This window comes from Apium graveolens, chromosome 8 (genome assembly GCF_009905375.1).
Source record: "Apium graveolens cultivar Ventura chromosome 8, ASM990537v1, whole genome shotgun sequence".
Lineage (NCBI taxonomy): Eukaryota > Viridiplantae > Streptophyta > Magnoliopsida > Apiales > Apiaceae > Apium > Apium graveolens.
This window is the reverse complement of record NC_133654.1, coordinates 1386490-1407026: the sequence shown is the minus strand read 5'-3', so window position 1 is coordinate 1407026 and position 20537 is coordinate 1386490. Positions and strand designations below refer to the sequence as shown.

Sequence of the window (20537 nt, the reverse complement as noted above, 5' to 3'; positions counted from 1 at the left end):
TTTTCATGCATGTATATCATGGCTACGTATTTCAAGAACATGTATATTGTAGAATGCCTAGCTACAGAAAAAATAAAATCTGCCCAATAGCTGCTAACAGTATTGAAAACTGATCTAAATCTTATATATAACACAGGCTTAATGTCAAGTAGTACAAGTATTTCATATTAATTCATTGCTTCTTCTGTCTTGTGAATGCCATGCAAATTGAAATACAGCCAGTTTTACGGTTTATTGTTGTTACTGTTGTACATATACCTGCTTGTTGGCTGTTGCTATTGTGATATATATATATATAATAGTTTTAAGTATAGTTGTTTAGGCTTATATATATTATATTATATTCTATATATAATAAGAGAGTAAGATAATTTTTGTGATTTGTTTGGTGTCATGCTAAGTTAGTAATTTATTTTGAAAATAAAAAATATAAGTCTAGGAGGGGTGATATGCATATCAAGACAACAATACATTAATTTATGATAAAATCCCCGGAGGAAAAAAAAGGTAGTAAAATTATAAAATATATATATATATATATATCCTATCTATTTACGAAAATTAATAATTTGGGAATAAGTAATAGTAATATATTCTTTTTTAAATGTATGAATAATTATTATTCTTTTTTATTATATCAAATACAATTCAAAAATATTATTAATTTAAAAATTACTTTGCAAAATAAAATGGGATTCAAGAATATTATTAATTTGAAAATCACTTAATAAAATTTAACGTGATTCGAATAAATTATTTTATAATTTTTAAAATTGGTATAAAAGATTTAATATCCTATGCTTTGGTCGTCCTTTTAAAGTATAATTAGCAATTATTCTTTATATTGTATAAAAATTAAGTTTTTAGAATGCTATTAATTCGGAAATTATTTAGCAAAATTTGACAGTTTGTGAATAGGAAGAATATATTATTTTACAAATTTAAAAAAATGAATTCTTTTTAACATATAGTATTATACCGTTAGAGCGACTTAAATAAAATATATGAAATTTAAAGATTTTAAATTTTAAAAATATAAAAATTATGAAAATATCAAAAAAAGAAAAAATATTAAAAACTGTGTGTAAAATTTATTTTACAATTTTTTCAAATAATTTTTTGTACATATAATTTTAATATAAAAAAATCATAAATAATATGAATGCTCCCCCGTCTGCGGTACAAAGCTGGTAACTTAAAAAAAACAAAAAAAAAAGTAAATTAGAAGAGAGATACATGGGTGATACCAGTTTTGATAATCCCTTCATACCATCACAAAATCAGCCATGTGGCCGTATGAAAACAGAATTATCCTAGTATCCTGAATCTATCGTCAAGGAGAGTCCTGTTTACCGTATACCCTTTCTCTCAATCATTTTTTTACACTTTTCTTTTTGAATATCCCATCCAATTCTTTATATTTCAAAATTTATCAAAAATTGTAAATAGTTTCCCACTTTTTTTTCCTTTTCACACTAATTTTACTCCACTATCTCATTTTTATACATTAAAAATCAATGAATCCCACTATTTCACTCACTTTTCTTTCTATTTTTCACTACTTTATACATATTTCTTAACCACAATTGGCCGGAACGGAGGGAGTCCTGTATAAGTAGAGTCTCACTTGTGTACATCAAATCTCTCTTAATTTAACCTAGACTCACACATGTTTTTTTCTTTGATTCTTTATAATACACGTACATAGACATACAAGTAGTACTAGCGAGAACGACTAAAAAAAATCTAAACTCAACAACCCTAATATTAATTTAATTATAATCACAATCCTAATTTTTATCCCACAAGAGCCTTTATTTATTTAGTATTTTATTACCAATAAAAATTAATGATTTTTGTAGTTTATAGTTTAGCTAAAAGTTAAAAATTATATACTACTAGTTTACGGCCCGTGCATCGCACGGGTCTTAGATAATATTTATATATTTTTTCTTTTATATAATTTTATTAAAATTCGATATAAATAATTAAATATTATATAATAACTATATAATTATAATTTCAAGTTATGTTCAAATAGTATAAATAGTATATGATTGATGAGATCTTATTCATATATAATAATGTAAATATTTATTGTTGATAAGTGAGATTCGAATATGAAAATGTTTGTTATTAATTGGATTCGAACGTGATAACTTTATAAATAAGTATATTTATAATAAATAATATAAATGTTTGTTGTTCATGACATGATTCGAACGAACTTGTGGAGTGTATTTTTTTAATATTTAGATCTAACGACTCTGATTATTTTATGAAAAAATCCGACGGTGGTGATAGAAAGGGGAAATCAAAATGAGGGGTAAACCAAACTATAAATTATACCATGTTTGTATAGTATAGATTCAATAAATAAATGGAGGTTATTGTTGTGTGTATATTGTGAGATTCTTTTCTTTTGAAATAATGGACAAAGAAATTATATCTTTTTAAAGTTTGATGAAGTACTCACCTAATTTACTTGGTTTTGGAACGATAATGTGTTGTTAATTTATTCTCTCTGGCATTTTTTTCTATCTTTTTTATATATAGATTATCTTGTAACTAGCTAGTTTTTTTCTTCTTTTTTAGATGACAGCGGCAGATTTGACGCGGGAAACTCTCAGTAGTGAAAAAAAGTTACGAGAGTATTTCGAGAACCTTATAGAAAAAGTGAGTGAAAAAGTGATTACAAAAAAAGGTGTAGAACTAAGGGTTCTCAGATGGCTTGAAAGTACTGTTCATTACAAAAATTATATTATTTTTGTCCCTATGATATTTGATGGGGAGAGAGTATGTGCTCTACTGCGATCGACAAATTTGTATGTAGTTGGTGCGCTAACTTCGGATTCTGAATGTAGTGTTTTTTATGAAAATGATGAAAAAAAGGGATGGGGCGCGAAAGGATATGAAACATTTAAGGAGTGCATGACTCTCTATGGTATCACAATCAAGAGTGTGAGTTCTATAAAAGATTCCTATACTGGTTTGCAGCAACTCGCCAATGTTACACGGGCAACCATGAAACTAGGAAAAAATGCATTGATTCGTGCTCATGCTTTTCTATCTAAGTCTGACTGGAGTGACCGTGCTGGGATAGCCCATTCTCTCCTAGTTATTGCTCAGTTTTTCAGTGAGCCCTTACGAATAAAGGCATATGCAGAGTATTTGTGCAACAATTTTTTAGCCTATGATGGAGAGGGGTTTGATATACCTCTAATCTACATAATCTTACAACATGGGTGGGGATCGGCTTCTGAGAGCCTTATACGATATCGGCATGACTATCCTAATTTGGATGTCTTTTATGCTGATAATGAGCTACCCTTGTCAACTGGTCAGTTAAGGGAGTATTATGGCGTACTCAAGTGCTACTTATTTGATGAGTTAAAGTTTCCTCCTCATTATTTCCCACACCCGCAGAATATGAAATCAAAATATTTGTGGTCTTTCCATGAGTTTTCATTTCTCACAAAGTATTACAAGGTAATTAGTTTTTATATATGACTTCATAATTGTTAATTACTATGTTTCAATTCTCTAATCCATGTTATGATGTTAATATGAAGTCAACTATTCCTGTGGAGCTCACGAGTCATGAAGAGGAGTATAGTGTCAAAGCTGTCAAGCATGTTTTTGATGCATACGTGGTGATTGAGTACACTTGCAGCCATAAATTTCCTGGAGTAACTTGGAACAATGTAGGGCTTGCATGTCATGTCATTGATATTTTCACTAGGAAATATATATATATGAAACTCTTTAGATTTTTCTAATGTTGCTGTTTTTTTCCAGGTTTGCGTTAATGTGAAGAGTTCGGGAGATGAGAAACACTTACCAGTAACAACAACATCTATCCCGTCTCTCCAACATAATCTCGAGAGGCAAATATTTGTGGCATTTGAAAAACCAGCAGTACATGTTACTCATGTACAATTCTTCAATACTTTGAGCTTCACTGTTGAAAAGGTATTAATTCTAGTTTCTTCTTCTTCTATTTCTGCATGTTCTGTTTCAATATATGATGTTAACTGCAATGGGAATGTGTGTTAGCTAGGTCATCATTATATACTATTACTACTTGTCTAATTGTACTGCCGGTTAGCATCTGCAAGCCCTTATAAGGTAAAAGAAATAAAGTTAAAAATAACAATTTTTTTGGTAAAAATGGCTGAAAATATTCATTCTGAGAGTGGATAGCTGAAAATACCGTTTGGAATACGCATTTGCAATTTGGGTATCATGTTCTGTATTAGATACGCATTTGTCAAATGGGTATCCAATTTTTTTTTAAGATACGGGTCATACCCAAACTACAAATGCGTATCTTTAGAAATTTTCTTACATACCCAATTCTCAAATGGGTAATTTTTTTGTAATCGTAGGTAACCCGCAGCCGTACCTTTGGGTGCGCACTGGGTAAACCCTACGTGCTCACACAATAGCCTGCAAACCACGTGAATCAAGGTAAACCGCATTTAAACGACAGGCTCTGACTCAGGAGACATAATCATAAATTCTCATTCTCCTCCCGTATTACATTTACCCAATTACAAAATACGTAACCAATACGGTATTTTCAGCCATGCATTCTGAAAATGGGTATTTTGAATAATTTCATCCCAAAAATAGGAATTTTTTTAACTATCATCCTGAGCTAAAATCCCATGTCATAGATAAAATGCAAATTTGTACCACTCCGATGCACAATACTTCTTAGCAAAAAAATTATATATAGCCAATACCAGATGCTCTAATGTAGTTATTTTTGTGCCTAATCTAATTGCTAGGATGACACTGTTGCCGAGAAGAATGTTGAATACAAGCTAAAAGATCTGGAGTTTCATGCAACTGATTTCATTCAGAAGTTTCACATTAGATTCGGGGAAGAGTGGAAAGAGATAAGCCAAAAGTATGAGCGCATAGACATGTATACTTTCTTGAGCTCAAGTCCATACAACAACTTATCCAGCTTCATGAAGGGTGTAACCAATATTTTCGGCATGCATTCTTGCGAGGTATCAGAACGTGTTGTTTCTTCCTTGTTCAAAAAAAAACTTCCATAAGATGCTATATATATGCAAAGTAGTGACATAAACCTCAATCTATATATATGTTGCTTTTCAGGGGAGTGAAGTTGTCCGACAAGATGCTACACGGCACACATGTTTACTATCGGGTAAATACATGACTGTGAATCCGATACTCGTCAAGGTGACAGTTAAATTCAACTCTGTAGAATACGTGCAGATGAAAATTACCTACCGATGTAATGATCGATCTTGTGGTAGAAACGTTCATGGATTTATAAGAAGGTGGATATTCAAGATTTGTAATGTTTTTAATTCGGATGAAGATATATATGCTTCGGATGGAGAATCTGACAAGGACGAGCATCGCGTTGTATTTATTTATGGAGCTTAAGGACACTAGGTGTGTGTTTTCGCTCAATTAAGGCTCTGTTTAGAATTTCTATTAAAAATTGTTGTGTTAATAGAATAAGTGTCGTTGAAAAAAGTGATGTTATAAAAATGAGATGAATGTTTAGTAAATTTTTTTAATATGTATATGTTTTGATGCAAAAAATTAAGAATAAAATGTTTTTTGTAAGATTTAATGGTGAAATTATCATATGTTTCCCGCAAAAACTGAAAAAACAACTTTTTTTAAAAATACGAGGAGACTTATTTTCTCTAACAGCAGATTTTAAGCCAAAAATATTTTTTTGAAAATCAGCTTTTAAATTTACCAAAAAAAATTTAAAAATTGTTGCTGTCAATAACAATAATATAAAACACACCCTAAGTGTGCTCCTGCTTGTTGGCTATTAACCAACATGTAACATTTATATTTTCCGTCTTTGACTTTTTACAAATTTTTAATTATTTTCCTATGCTTTTTGAACTAGAATTGCTTTTTAATGCTTTTGAACTTATTTTATTTGGAATGATCGATAAATTTAGTCTATTTTTATATAAAAAATAATTAAAAATAATCAATTTTTGAAAAGTTGATCAATTTTAGCTAATGGAATACCAATACCAACTGTCAGTACTTAATATAAAATACTAACCAGTAAAGTATCTTACATAAATTGAAACGCCCAACTAAAATTGATCATTTTTTTCAAACAAACCATCATCCCCGGCCTGCAGGCTCCAACATATAGTCAAAAAGTCATCACAAGTGACCCCATCTTATATCAACATTGGAGAAGTGAGTGGGAGACAATTTATTCATGAGTTAAAATGACTAATTTATACGAGTTTTGCACTTACTCTACCAAATATCATATCATTAACCCACTCAACAATATATGTTGTTTATAATACACATATTTGGTATGCTTGAGTCTTGAAAAAGTAAATATTTGGTATGATATATATTGACATTAACTAATTTTTTTTTTACATTGGTATTTTGTATTATATATTTATATAGTATAAATTAATCAACTTACATTTTACAAATTTTTAATAATTTACGGTTGAACCTCGGACAATAATCTCGATATAATAATTTTTTTCTCCGATTTTAATATAATAGATATAATATATATTTATTTTTGATAAAATAATAAACTAGTAATAAATTAATAAAACAAGACATATCATCCCAACTGTTAACCTGTTATATAAATAAATTACTAAGAAAAAATAATTTAAACTAGTAATAAATTAATAAAAACTGTTCAATTTCTTACTATTTATCTTAAAATTTTGTATCCAATATTTTGTTATTTCCTGAATATTTTTTAATTTAAATTTTTTTGAGAATTGGCAAGAAAAACTCCCCATTTTAATGATTTAAATTTGAACTTTGCTTTTTAAAGATTTTATTTGTTAAACAGTATAAGATCTTATTCGGGTCTTCCTCTACCACCTTAAGGTTTTAGACGGATTGGTTAATTAACATGGTATCAGAGCTCGGTTTAAGGAGTTCGAGTCCTCCTACCCCTATTTATTTAATTTAAATATTTGTTGTTGATATTGTTTTTTGTTATATTTGTCGTTGTCAATCGTAGCGAAAAGTATCATATGATTGAGAGGGAATGTTAAAGAGTAAAGAGTATAAGATCATGTTCGGGAATAAGCCTAAACACTTGGATTATTCAATTATGCTAAGTTCATTGATTTTGTTTTTATTATTGAGTAATTGTCTCATTTACAAGTCATTTAGAAATTAAATATTGGCAAAAAAAAAGAATTTAAATAACAATCCATAAAATTTAATTATTGAATCCAAGAATTTATATATTCAAATTTGTTACTCATATAAAAATTATTAACTTGTTTAATTTGTAATTTATATTTTATTTTTATATTTTTTTAAGTTGAGATTTAACAAACACATTATCTAACTTATAAATAATTTATACATAAAATTATTCAAATATTTAAATAATTCATAAAATATTCATATCATATTTTTCAATTTTAAGTAATAAGTTACATTTTTTTAAGTAATTTCAAACGGCCCCGAGTATATCTTCCTTCGTCGCATGACATGAAATGTTCTTCTCCCTCTTTCATTCATCAGCCAGCAACCAATAGGTTCACATTCGTTTTAATGTTGGAGAGACCAATTACATACAGAATTTTGCAATTCAGATTATTAAATTTGTCAGAACATGTCATATATAATTTTACCTTTCCATTTCTCAACCCACTGAAGAAGTTAATGCAAATTCTTCGCAATTGCGAAGTTCAACTACATCGTTGCATTGCTATGATGGAAGTACAGGTAGCCTTGAAACTATTTTAATACTAAAAGGGTAAGATCATAAACTGTTAGGCTATTACTAATATCTTCTTCATCAATTTTGGCTGTCAAGGGTAAGATGAGAGACTACATAACAAGATTTCAATAGATAATGTGTAGAAACATCTCCCAGTCTCATCTCCCAGTCTCCCTGTTCTATTGAATCCAACAGCATGTGTGATTTGCCAAAAAATATGGCAGCGTATTCAGACATCTCCGACAAGACTAAAATTGTTTAAAACAGAAGCAAGATGATTGTCTATAGGAATATTTGTTTGGATGCTTTGTTTTGTTAATTAAAAAAACTAAAATGAACATTGAGTTTATGTTCTTTTTTCTTCTCTAGTATGCCACTATTGCCGTATGGATATACCATGAATGTCTTTTCTAAAGATCGCAGATCTTCAATTCATGCCTTACAAATACGAAGGTACATATTACAAGAACTTGAACATCTACCTACTACTCTCACATCAATCTGGCAGTCTTTGATGACACTTGGTTAGACGACTTGAGCAGGCTTGTTTCACATATAAGCCAGTGGTTCAGCCCTCCAAAACCTGCCGACGCTTATCTATATCCACACGATGTTCCAAATAAATATAAAAACAGGGATGTATTCCCTCAAATTATACCTCTATCAAAATTTTCAATGGTTTTGCCCTCCTTTCTCAAAGAGAAAAAGCCAATACATAGGATTTTAATGCATTATTATTCGGAATAGATTTTGAAGTTCTAAATATTAATATACCTATCTAGCACCACAATTTAAAATACAAATTCTTCTTCCCCTGCTACTCCATCTGGAAGTGCTCTATCCCTCATCCCTCGCAAAGCTTCTGCAGTTGAATCACTTATGTCCAGCAGATATTGTAACCGCGATAATTTTTCAGACACCGCATCACTCTTCAAGTAAACGAGGAAGAGATCAGCAAGTTCCTCCGGCACCTCCCATGACAGTGGTTTAGATGGTACAGCCTTGTCACAGGCTAACATATCATTGAGAGAGGAGACCTGTTCATACAAGAATGAAAAAGCTTAGTACTACATAATGTATTGCAATGTTTCATTTAGAAAATAAATAAGCAAATTTCACAAGATGCTAAAGTTAAGGTCATACCACCCCCGAATGGTTTCTCTGTCTAAGTAGAGAAACAGCCTGAATTAGTGAGTTTGACAACCTACTTCGTGCAAGTTCATGAACAACACTTCTTGCCTTCACAGAATTGATGCTGAGATCTTGCGGTATCTTGTTAAAGACTTCTTCTTCATCAAACTCCCCAGTTCCAGATGAAAATATATCATCTACAGTTTTCTTGAAAAGGTTCTCTCTCAGGCTCAAGGATATCATGGTATCTAATTCAACTCCAGCTTCCTTAAGTTCTCGTATCTCCTTTATACTAAGCCTTCCACGACTGACAGCAGTCTCCAGTGCAGCTGACATTTTGGTAGTTGTTATGCTCTTTATTATCTTTTGGGAATACTCGGAAGGCAAACCCACTTTGGTCTGCAACTCATTGAGCTGCTCAATCTTATTTTTTGTCAGTTGTCCGTCTGCTAAGATCACCTCAGCTTCTTGCCTAAAAGCCTGCTCGGCTAAGCTTCTATGAACTTCCACAATCTCCTTGTCTGTCAAACCTAGGATCCCTCCAAGCTGGTTTAGGAAAACATATTCTGAATCGTCTTTCTTCGTGGTGATTTGTGCACCAAAAGGAATTCTGACCACTTCTCCAGTAAGACAATAGAGCAAGTATGTTTTGTAAAGGTCAGTTCTATCTCTTTCCGGGAGGTCATGTTCAAGAGTAATGTCAGTTTGACTTTGTTTTCCCAACTTTTCCTTGTTAGGTCTTACTTTTCTAAGTGACTGTATGGACTCCCATTCTTCTTCTTCTTCACTTTCTACTACCTCTGTTACAGGATCTTCCAACGTAGTATCTGAATCGGTCGACTCTCCTTTAATATCTGCTACTAACGAAGTCACAACCAAATTATTGAATGCTATCATTTTCTTAAGTTCTTTGGCAGCCTCAATACGACTCCCAGTGGCTCGTGATCGTTGTATGTAGCTAATAAATATTTTGCGGACCTGCATCCACAGAAAAGAAACACATGGAACAAAGCGAGTTTTAATTTCAGAAACATAAATGGAATATCAAGCAACCAAATATTTTAAATTGGTTGCAAGGTGGCTAGTGAGATTTCGACCAATCACAATGCAATAATATAATGTAATGGAACGTAGAAAAATAATCAAGTTAGACCCAGGTACTTACCGCCTTACTGGCGATAGACATAGCAACATCCCTAGTTAAACGTAAACCATAAGCAGCCTTCCTCACAGCTTGCTTGACATCAGCATCATATCCATCCACTCCTGAAGCAATTGCATCCTTCACAACCTGAAAAAAAGAAAAAAAAAATTAGTTCATATTGCCAGAAGGTGTGCAGGTCAAAGTAAACAGACAAAAATGTACAACTAATAATCCTAACTGAATAAAATTACTGCAGAACAGTTGTCTAGTTGGACCAGTTCCACTTCCACCTAAATTGGGGGACCACAGACCATCATCTCTTCTTGTAAATATAGCACATACAATACAAGGTAGATTCTATCACAAAATATAGTAGTACACGGACACAGTTATTAAAAACAAATCCATGTAATAACCTTTTCATTAATTTACCAACTGTTCTTTCTATCCACAAGAAGCACAAGGCTACCTTCTTCTGTCTTACATCATACTAAAGGATAAAGAGAACTTAATGAAAAAAAATAGCAAATACCGAGCAGGAATTTCTCACTAAATCACTTGACAATATCACTTACAATCACATAAATGATACTTGTATACTTTAGTCACCACAAATATCATCGATTTCTTGCATTAACCTTAACTTTAAAATAAACAATTAAATCCCAAATGTTTCACAGATCTACAAGACAGTGGCAGAGCTATGCCAGACAACCAAGGACGGAGGACCCTGCCTGATATTTCATTCATAATACAACTATATACTATCAATCTCACTCAAAAATCACAGGCCGCATCTTAACAGATTGTGGCATCGAAAATAAGCTGGAAAAGATATTTCATCTAATCATCCAATACATTAACAAAGTTATATTTTGTGATGCAGTAGGGGATAGATAATCAAATAACTGTTCAATCATATATCCTACATTTTCTTTGAAAATAATATAGCAATAAATTACTAATGACTAAATTTGTAAATAAAACGTAGAACCTCTTACTGTTACTAAAATTACAGGTATATTTTACTTATTTTATATATAAATAAGTATATTTATTATCTCCACTCTAGTCCGGAACCAGCTCCAGGCAACAATCAACCTTCATAGTCACATTAGGGATAAATGAGGTTTTGAACCATATACGGAAAAAAGATGAAACCACAAGTAGTTGAGGGTGGCTGTTTAAAACTCGGGTTCCTAGTATTTGAAATCCATGGTTATTATTGTGTATTCGATATTTCAGTGCTTACATAGATATATGATAACATTCAAGTGCTCATGAAAAATTTACCCAAAAAAGGTGCTGTGTAGACTAATAGTTACCTTTTCAAATAAACTGCCGCATATATCTGCATGAGCTGATTCCACTGTTTGTTTAGGAATACAGAGCATAATCTGAGTCCGCTCCAATGACTTGACATCCTCATCAGAGAGCTCTCCATTAGATACGGACTGCTTTAGTTTTTGTCTGTATATTTCTAAAAATATTGAAGCATGACACAGTCAGACTCATCTAAATATTACTAAAAAAACAAGGCATAATCACGAGAAAGTTTCAAAAAGATATCAAGCTAAAATATAATTTGGTTTTTTCTTCCATACGTTTGTATCAAGCTCCAAGCAGAAGATGGAGCTATGAATATGAATTGTATCTATAGACTGTATATAATAATCTGGAAATAAAATGAAATTTGTTAACCCAAATGATTCTAGTGACTTGAATATACAGCTGAATTACCACTACCCTGAATGACTAGACTTGCTGCCTACAGCAGGCTAACTAACTTGCCACCTCTTAACTAACTTTCCTGGTTATGACTTTATTCTTACTTTGTATATGGGTTTGCCTTGACCTAGATTTAGTTATCATGACTCGAGACATTTAACTCGGGTGAGTAAGTATCAGACACTCTAACAACACACTAATATATCCACAATTCATGACATTTATAGTACATTTACGTTTCAAATTTACATTTTTGGTCATATATATATATAATTTACATTTTTGGTCCTATATATATACATTTATATATGTATCACACACTCTAACAACACACTAATATGTCCACATTTCATGACATCTATAGTACATTAACGTTTCAAAATTACATTTTTGGTCCTATATATATATACACACACACATTTCTCCAAGGGACCTGTTTTAAAATGTCAGTGATGTGATGACACTCTAAATTGAAATTGTAATTTCCATACAGATGGCATAATCTTAAGAGCTACGGGAAATTTTAATCTATATGTACATTTCTCAAAGGAACAAACAAAACATATTGCAAATTCTGAAAACTTGTGGCAAATTTTGATCTATTTGTACAATTTTCAATAAAACAAACAAAACAGCAGAGATGGCATGTATACTAGACCTTGACATGGACGTAGGAAAGTGAAGAAAGGGTACCAAGGTTCCCCGTCTTTTTTTGCAGATGGTCATTGTAGTTCACAAATTTAAAAGCTTGTCACCCATATATATTTCACTCATTACAAAAGAGATGATCTATTTTCTTTGTCAGATATACATATGATGGTGATCTATACATAATACAAGTATACAACAAATCCCACATGTTACGAAATTTTGTTAAAACATCTTTTGTTTTACACACTTTCCCCCTAAAAACAATTAATAAATGTATTAATTTTTATTTTGTTTAAGAAAATCGGAGGCCCTAAAAAACCTCCTTGGAAAAATATTGGGAGCCCAATTTCTGGAGGAGGGAGGGGAAGCAGTAACCTTATTTAAAATTTATAGCTCTGACACTTTTAAGCATAGATACCTTCATGGATTTCGACAGCCTTCTGGGCATCAAAGTACAATTCTTCGCAGAGATTTTGAAGGAAGGCTGCTTTGCTTTCAGCAGCTTCTAAATGACCAGCAGTTACAGACTGAGCAAGTCGTTTACGATATACTTTTGAGGTAACGTCCAATGTGATGGATTCAGCCTCTCTTTTACCTAAACCAAATATGTTTCTCAGTTGATTCAATGCAGCCATCTACAATTAAAAAAACAAAAAAATAAATAAAATTAAAGGATAGTCCAAAAGCTATAACTCACAATAAGTAATATTAGTACTCCATTCAATGATGAATTTACAGGAGTTTATTTGTAGTAACCCGAAAAAGTGAATACTGTTAGATACAGATATCACACCATATTTTATCACTTTGCAAAACAGGATTATAGAAACACAATATACCTTCTGCAGAGATTTACGGATACTGGATAGATGGCACTTTCTACATTTCTCTTTTTTCTGTGTGCGGGAGGGGGGGGCGAGGGAGAGTCTAGGACTTCACATGTAATGTATATCTATTGTTGGTTAATCATTTACAAGCATAATAGAGTCCCCAAAATTAGCCGGCTTACCATACAGATAAAGTTATTCGGTCATTTTAAAGTCAGTTGATAGGTTAAACGTTAAAGAGTCTTTCTCCACTAGCAAATATGGGATAACGAAAAAATGAGAGAGGATTTGCTATCCTTGATTAATCAAACAAACAAAGAAGATAATGTAAATTTAAGAAAAAGATGCAACCATAGATTTATGATTAGAATGTCTTGCAATTTGTGATACATTTCTTTAATTTAGTAGGCCGCATTCTTACAGAAGGAAAAATTCAAGCATAGGGAGATATCAAGAAAAACAGATTAAAGAAGTAAATAAGAAAAAATGTTCAATAAATAAGATCACGCAAAAAGATGAAAATATGTTGACAAAATAAGATCAGGCACTATTTAACACAATCAATAAAAATTAAATTCATTCAACTAAAGACGAACGACTTCATAACCTTATCTTCTTCCATTCGACCACTTGACAAGGAATCTGTTATATATGTTCTGTACAGAAGCTTCAAGTCATCCATCTTTCTGTCACCATCATATTCACCACCTGATCAGAATTTAAGATTAATTCTAATCAAGGTTGATTTGCAATTTTTAACTAGAGTGCATGAAGATAGGTATAACACCACGTCGGCATTCTAACCTAGAAGAGAAACTGTGCCAAGACCTCGTGCAAAGCTGCTGACATCAGGATGTTTCTTCAATGAGATTAATAGAGAATTGAACTCCAATATCTTATCAAGCTCCTCAATGGGTTGTCTGGTTTGCCTGATATTAAGAAGTCAACATTTTAGCTTCTCAAAACATCATATGGCGATAATGAGGAGACTAATTTGGACTGTGTGACTGGTTATTCTGGAAAGTCACTCAAAAATGAGCTCAATAAAGTGATGATAAACTTTAGTCAATAGATACTTTTTTCTAGCGGTTTAGGGGTTTTGTTTTGGGGGTATATAGATATTCATACACTGCTCGTGTCCTAGACTTGAGTGTACTTAGGGCGGCTGATATGTTTTCCTCGACAAGCTTTCGTGTATGATTCCTAAATAGTTCTTCAGCAAGCTGCAAAAATTGAACAAATCATTTTAGACAACTAAAGAACATCAGTAGGACAGTATCATATAGCTTCAAGTATTACCTCATCAGAAAGTTTATAGAGCTTTTGCTTCTCTCTCAGGCTAATAAGCGTGTCCACATCAACATCTAGCCATAAATCAACTTCTTTGTTAGGAAAGAACCAGGGAATCAAAAACTTGGGTGACGGAAAAATGAATTTTGCCAAAAAGAAATGTACATCAAGGACCATTATAATATACCGAAACTTACCAAGAAAGCCTTGTATATCCCACTCAAGAGCAGGGCCTCTGGAGTTAAAGAATCCATAAAACCCCCCGCTTCAAATTTTTTATTAGATAATAATGTAAGCCACTACCCTAAACTTCTAAAGAGGACAACACCACATCCTTTTACTCTCATTCAACCACGTAACTACAGATATAAAATATCACTGAGAACATATTATTACAATGAAGTGACACTCTATACGTAGCACTAGAATTCCTACTTAAAGACTCAATATTATGCAAGCAAACTAAACATGTATTTACATGACTCCATTGTTTACAAAGGTCCTTGTTATCTTTTTTACTTTCGGCATAAATTGTACTCTATCTCTTTCTCCCAATCCTATATAACACATTCTTCAATAATCAACCAGGAGACGGTTGAACATACTTCAAAGCACAAATAACGATAATACTGAACCAGATAAGGCAAAGACTTTTCATGCATTTACCTCTCCCAACTGATCTAAGACTGAAAGCATATAAGCGCTGTGCATTATCACGAACAGCAACCTCCACCTGAAAGATGCAGAGAATTTTACACACAATAATACAATGACATAACAAAAGCATAATGATGTAAAGCGTATTCGTAAAAATATTTGGAAAGGGAAGTGATACTGAAAACTCAAAAAGTTTTTTTGTGCGATAAAAGTCATAAATAAAAGATTGGAATTATTCTAATAGAAAAATAGGCCCATTACATTCTCAATAGGAAATCAACAAACCTATTGTTTGTGGTTGTGGCTAATCAATATGAACTAGAACTTGCTTCGCTATTATAAAGATTGTCACTTCGTTCAGTGTCAATTTAAAAAACTATAATCATTTATTTAATAACAGCAGATGATAATTGTCAACATTCTATAACCTCAGATGATGCATGGACAGCTATAGATTTAAAAACCAACTTAATGTGAATTGTATGATGACATTCAAATACCTGAGCGTCAGTGACCTTAAATACACGCTTCCAAGGTAGAAGGAAGCTTGATGCTTCTCCAAATACTAGAGTTGAGACGTAGATTAGCTTTTGAAATGCCTGTATGAAACAAGGTTCAGGCCCCACACAACATATACAGAAATTGTCACCAGATTGAAAAAGAAAAGTTGAAAACCTTACCCTGCGCTGCTCCAAATCACCATCACGGTCACCAGTTTCTAGCCTTTGTCTGAAAATTCGCCTGCCGATCTGAGCAGAAAACAAGCAGGAGAGTTTAAGGTAATCGTTAGTCTTAGAGCACTACAACGTGTTTGTTCGGTATTATGGCACAAGTTCTGGAAAAATACCTCCATGTGCATGGAAGCAGCATCTGGGTCATCAATGCCCAAAGCATTTTTAAATTTAATAATAGTTTCTGCTTCGTCCCCTCTAAGTTCTTCACTTCCAGGAGGAATCACAGAAGAAACATACCTTGCATATCAATGGTTACCAATTATAAATATCAACTTGAAATATATAAATGTACAAATTACAATAGAGCCCAAAAATTAAAAATTAGTGATTCAGTAACAAACATATGTAACAAGACATGTAAAAAAAATAGTGTACTTGTATGTCAAAATAAAATACTCCACATCATCAACTTACCCGCAATATATGTCGGATAGCTCTGCAGTAAATGCCTCATCTTGTTTGCTAACACCATATCTGGAATATTGGCCAGGAAAAATAGAAGGAATAAGCATAAGTAATGTGTGTGTGGCGCGTGAGAGAGAGGGGGGGTTAGTGCGAGAACACAAATAAAATATTAAACATAAACAGACAAAAGAGAAACTCGGATATAAGCTAAAGAGTGCATGCATCAAACATGTATTATATCAGTATTTTCCCACTGACGAGTGGAATGGACTGACTGTACATGCAAAAGGTTCCTTGCTTAAACTAACAAGACTACTAAAATCTTTCATGAATCATGTTTGAAAGTGACATCTACGGTTACTATGCAGGATTCATGAATGGACTGACATAGTAGTGAAGGACTGAAGAAGAACTTTGTGATGTTTAAAAACATGTATCATGGTGGCAAGTGACATCCACGATTAATGCAGGATCATGTTGGCAAAGCAGAAAAACTAGGACGATAATACAAAATGTATTTCAGATTGACAAAAGCTTTTGGTCCTCCCTCTCTTACATTGCTGTTAATTTGGCTAGCCAGGGGTTTAAAATGGAAAATCCATTGTTATACCCCTGATGTTTAGAGGTGAAAGTTAATAAGTTAATGTAGCACAGCGATGCTGATATTCAGGGTAGTTCTAGTAGAGTTGTATTGGGAATACGGCAACATCGCTGGAAGCTAAATCTGTATTTCAGTTGTCAAGATAAAACTAGACAGCAAAGAAAGCAAATGCCACTCCAGAGTGCGAGTAAGAACTTAAGGCATCGAAATCAAAGACGTAAACCGAGAGCGGTGGTCAGGCACAGTTAAAAAGATGGGGTGGCGCCCCTTTTACAATCCTTTGTATCAAGAGGTAGGATATTTTTACATCTCCATGATCCTTCCTTAACTTAAAAGACTGAGGTTTCACTTTTTGTGGTAGACTCTAGCTATTCTCATCTTCTGAACCCTTATTAAATGATCCAAGGCCGGGTGCACCGTACCTAGCCTTCAACAGGTTCTTTTTCTATATCTACAGTCTCATGATAGTATAGAGATTGTTTATACTGTTCATGATTTAGGCTTCATTTTTTCCCACAATGTATCATGTAGAATAGTTGAACTTGCTATGAATATAATAGTATCCTGTTAAGTACGACGTAATAGAAAGAGATCACTCATTATAATAGTCACTGTAATAAAGATTTGTCAAGGGAGGGTAGGCAAGCAACTTGCAATGTTTTACCGACCCTTGAACTTTCTAGTTACATAAAATCAAAAGATGTACAATAATAGGTTTCTGCTTTCATGGCAACTTGTACCTACAAAAACTGCATTAAAACAGAAGAAGTGTTATTACAGAGGTTTAGTATGCCCAGGGTAAACTGTTTAGGGTACTGGTTTCAGGAGTTGAGGTAAAGCTATTTGATACTCAAACATACTTAGCAGGCTATGGTGGCTCTAACTTTTATGTTGAGGGGAATTGTAGTGTGTGACTTGTCTTTGATGCTGTGGACCCTTCAGCAGAAGATGCGAAGTCTATCAGTTTTCGCACCAGTGCATGCTACCTGGTTTCCCGTAGAAATAAAAGGGAAGTAAGACACAGGTAAAATCACCTCCTCTTTCACTCATGTAAGATAAACGTAATTAAAGGAAAGAAAGTGAAAGCTGACTATAAGTATGCTTAATTTCAGAAAATCTATCATCTTTCTCCATTTTTTTCAAACTTTACAGTCCCTCTCAATTCACAGCTCATACAAGCAAGATTTACTTCCATCTGTTTTCGTTCCTAAAGTAATTAAAACACAGAGTTGTACAGTGTTACGCCTGCACATGTAACTATTGCATGCATGATATGAGATGGTGACTGGAATATTTGGCTAGTCTAGTCTCTAGAAGTGTCTCAACAAGTCCTTAATCATTGATTTTCCTTATACATCAATTTGTGAATGTAACTGTTCCATTACAAGTATTTGTTGGCCATGTATCCCAACTTTCAAAAGGCACTAATTTAGGTATAATATTAGGTCTTAACATGGATCTAGTCTAGCCATACCAAATACTGCAATCATGTGGCGCTCATAGAGATTCATGGCACAACAAAAGTGTGCATACCACATACTCTTACAGAAAAGTAGACAGTCAGTGTAGACAAGTGTTCCATTCCATAGCTTGAAGTGGAAGTAATAATAATCCAATTATGGACTTACACCAATTTCAAACATAAAATATATTCCCAATTCATACTATGACCGAAAACAAATTTTGAAAGCAAGTGATCCATTTCATCCTCAAATGCACCACGCGAATAATCCTCCACAGTGACACAATACATATAGCTCTAGACGATAAAACTTCATTATAACTCGAAACACAGTCATTAGCATTTAATTAAATATAACAAGCTAAACAAAAAAGTACACATAATACTAAATACAAAATACGAAACAAGTTGATTAGCAGCTAATTAAACACAGTAAATTAACTATAAGTGAATACTCACTTATCCGCAATAGCTTGAACATCCTCCTTCCTCAACGCCAACGGATCACGACACTCCGCAGCATAGTTATGCAAATTCACAGCAGCAACTTCCGGAACAGCGGAATTCAACGCATACACAACCCCCGCACCCGCAGCTCCAACCGCAACAGCGCCAGCAATACTAGCATTTCTACTTCCGCCAAACCGTAAACCTAATCCATAACCAGCAACAACCGCGCCAGCAAAAACAATAACCGAAGCGAATAACCGAACCGAAGACGACATCGAATCGACAACCGATTGGAGTCCTGTGAGCTCTCTCTTGTCTCCGAAAACATTGGCGGTGAGTGGAGGTGGAGGTGGTGGAGATTGTGCAAATTGGGGAGATGGTGATGAGGCGGAGCATCGGACGGTGGAGATGAGTTTGAGTTTGAGCTTGTAATTGAGGTATTTTTTATAGAGAGAAAGTGAGGAGGGCTTTGTGGAGAGAGAAAGTGGGGGTTTGAAACGGAGTGGGAGTCTAGGGTTTAGAAACGGAGAGAAGAGAGGGTGAGGTGAAGTGTGTGTTAGTAGAATTGATGAGTTCATTGTGTTGGCGAGAAAGATTGCGAGAGAGATTGAGAGAGAGAGAGAGAGAGAGAGAGAGAGAGAGAGAGAGAGAGAGAGAGAGAGATAGGGGTGTTGGGGAAGATGGAGAAGGGGGCGGAGAAAGAGATAAAATGAATGATTTGTTGTTTTGGGGCGGCTTAATTTGCCTTTTTGACTGTGCTGAGAACAGGTACTTGTTTTTAAAATAATTACTTAATTTTTATTCAAAAAAATTACTTAGTTTTATAATATGTATATAAATGTGATCTAAATATATATTTTTAATATATTTCGTAAAAAAATTATCTAAAACTCTTATATTTTTATTTATTAATTTATTTATTTTAATTAATATAAATATTTAATTTTACAAAATACGATACAAAATGACACGAAACGAAAGTATACGAACACGAAAATACACGAAACTTAAACATGTCAATTTTGTATTTGACCTTCAAGTACACGAAACACAAAAATACACCGCATCAAAGTATACAACGCGAATAAATTGTTAGGTCAATTAAAAAGAAAGAAGGCCCACGAGCAGAAGTCGTCACGGTCCACGAACATAAGTTGTTCGTGTGTTAGGCCCAATACGGCTGAAAAACCAGAGACATGATGTCCAACATGGATACTAACTCCTTCAAGGAAGGATCTAGATTCCCTTTCATTACATGAGTCCTAATTACCATACAAGTTGGAGACTTGTCCACCAAGTCTCCCTACACATGTCTAACCTTAGATTCATCTCTATGTAAAGGTCTCTACCCCTCAACCTAGAACTACGTTTTTGTCTTGATTCTCTACACCACAGAGATACGTTGGCATCTTGCGAGGACAGTTAGTCCACGAACGCGATAACAGTCATTAAAGCTCGAAACTCACAACCCCTAGCATTAAATACCAACGAAACCCCTAATTTTTATTCAACAAAATGAAGGAAAAACTGATACACCGTATTTTTGAAACTAAAATGATAGAATGTTGCATTTTGTACAAATTCCCTGAATTTTATTGATACAAGGAATATTATATGTAGTTAGATTTATGTATACTAGGATTTTTTCCCATGGCGCATGGTATTTTTTATGATTTTTTAAAAAAAAAATAAGTAAATTATAAAATTGAATAATAA

At 33.2% G+C, this 20537-nt stretch overlaps 1 protein-coding gene across 1 annotated transcript; it reads right to left on the bottom strand.

The window, feature by feature from the left end:
- Window positions 1–8361: 8361 nt before the first annotated feature.
- Window positions 8362–19534, bottom strand: LOC141677663 (protein TIC110, chloroplastic). Its single transcript, XM_074483674.1, has 15 exons — window positions 18831–19534; window positions 16318–16377; window positions 16017–16140; window positions 15850–15918; window positions 15670–15768; window positions 15179–15245; window positions 14522–14586; window positions 14351–14445; window positions 14027–14151; window positions 13830–13930; window positions 12814–13030; window positions 11342–11496; window positions 10038–10163; window positions 8885–9850; window positions 8362–8778 (listed from the first exon to the last, which is right to left on the bottom strand). The coding sequence occupies exons 1-15, from the start codon at window positions 19397–19399 to the stop codon at window positions 8533–8535; spliced, it is 3084 nt and encodes a 1027-aa protein (XP_074339775.1). The 5' UTR covers window positions 19400–19534; the 3' UTR covers window positions 8362–8532.
- Between the last annotated feature and the right edge of the window lie 1003 nt (window positions 19535–20537).

What these genes read in the sequence shown, in the direction of transcription:
- LOC141677663 (XM_074483674.1), bottom strand. Translation starts at nt 19,399, where the DNA reads ATGAACTCATCAATTCTACTAACACACACTTCACCTCACCCTCTCTTC. An exon ending in GCGGCAGTTTATTTGAAAAG is followed by an intron (nt 10,164 to 11,341) that starts GTAACTATTAGT and finishes TCTTTTTTTCAG; the next exon opens with GTTGTGAAGGATGCAATTGC. An exon ending in TGTCTATCGCCAGTAAGGCG is followed by an intron (nt 9,851 to 10,037) that starts GTAAGTACCTGG and finishes CTGTGGATGCAG; the next exon opens with GTCCGCAAAATATTTATTAG.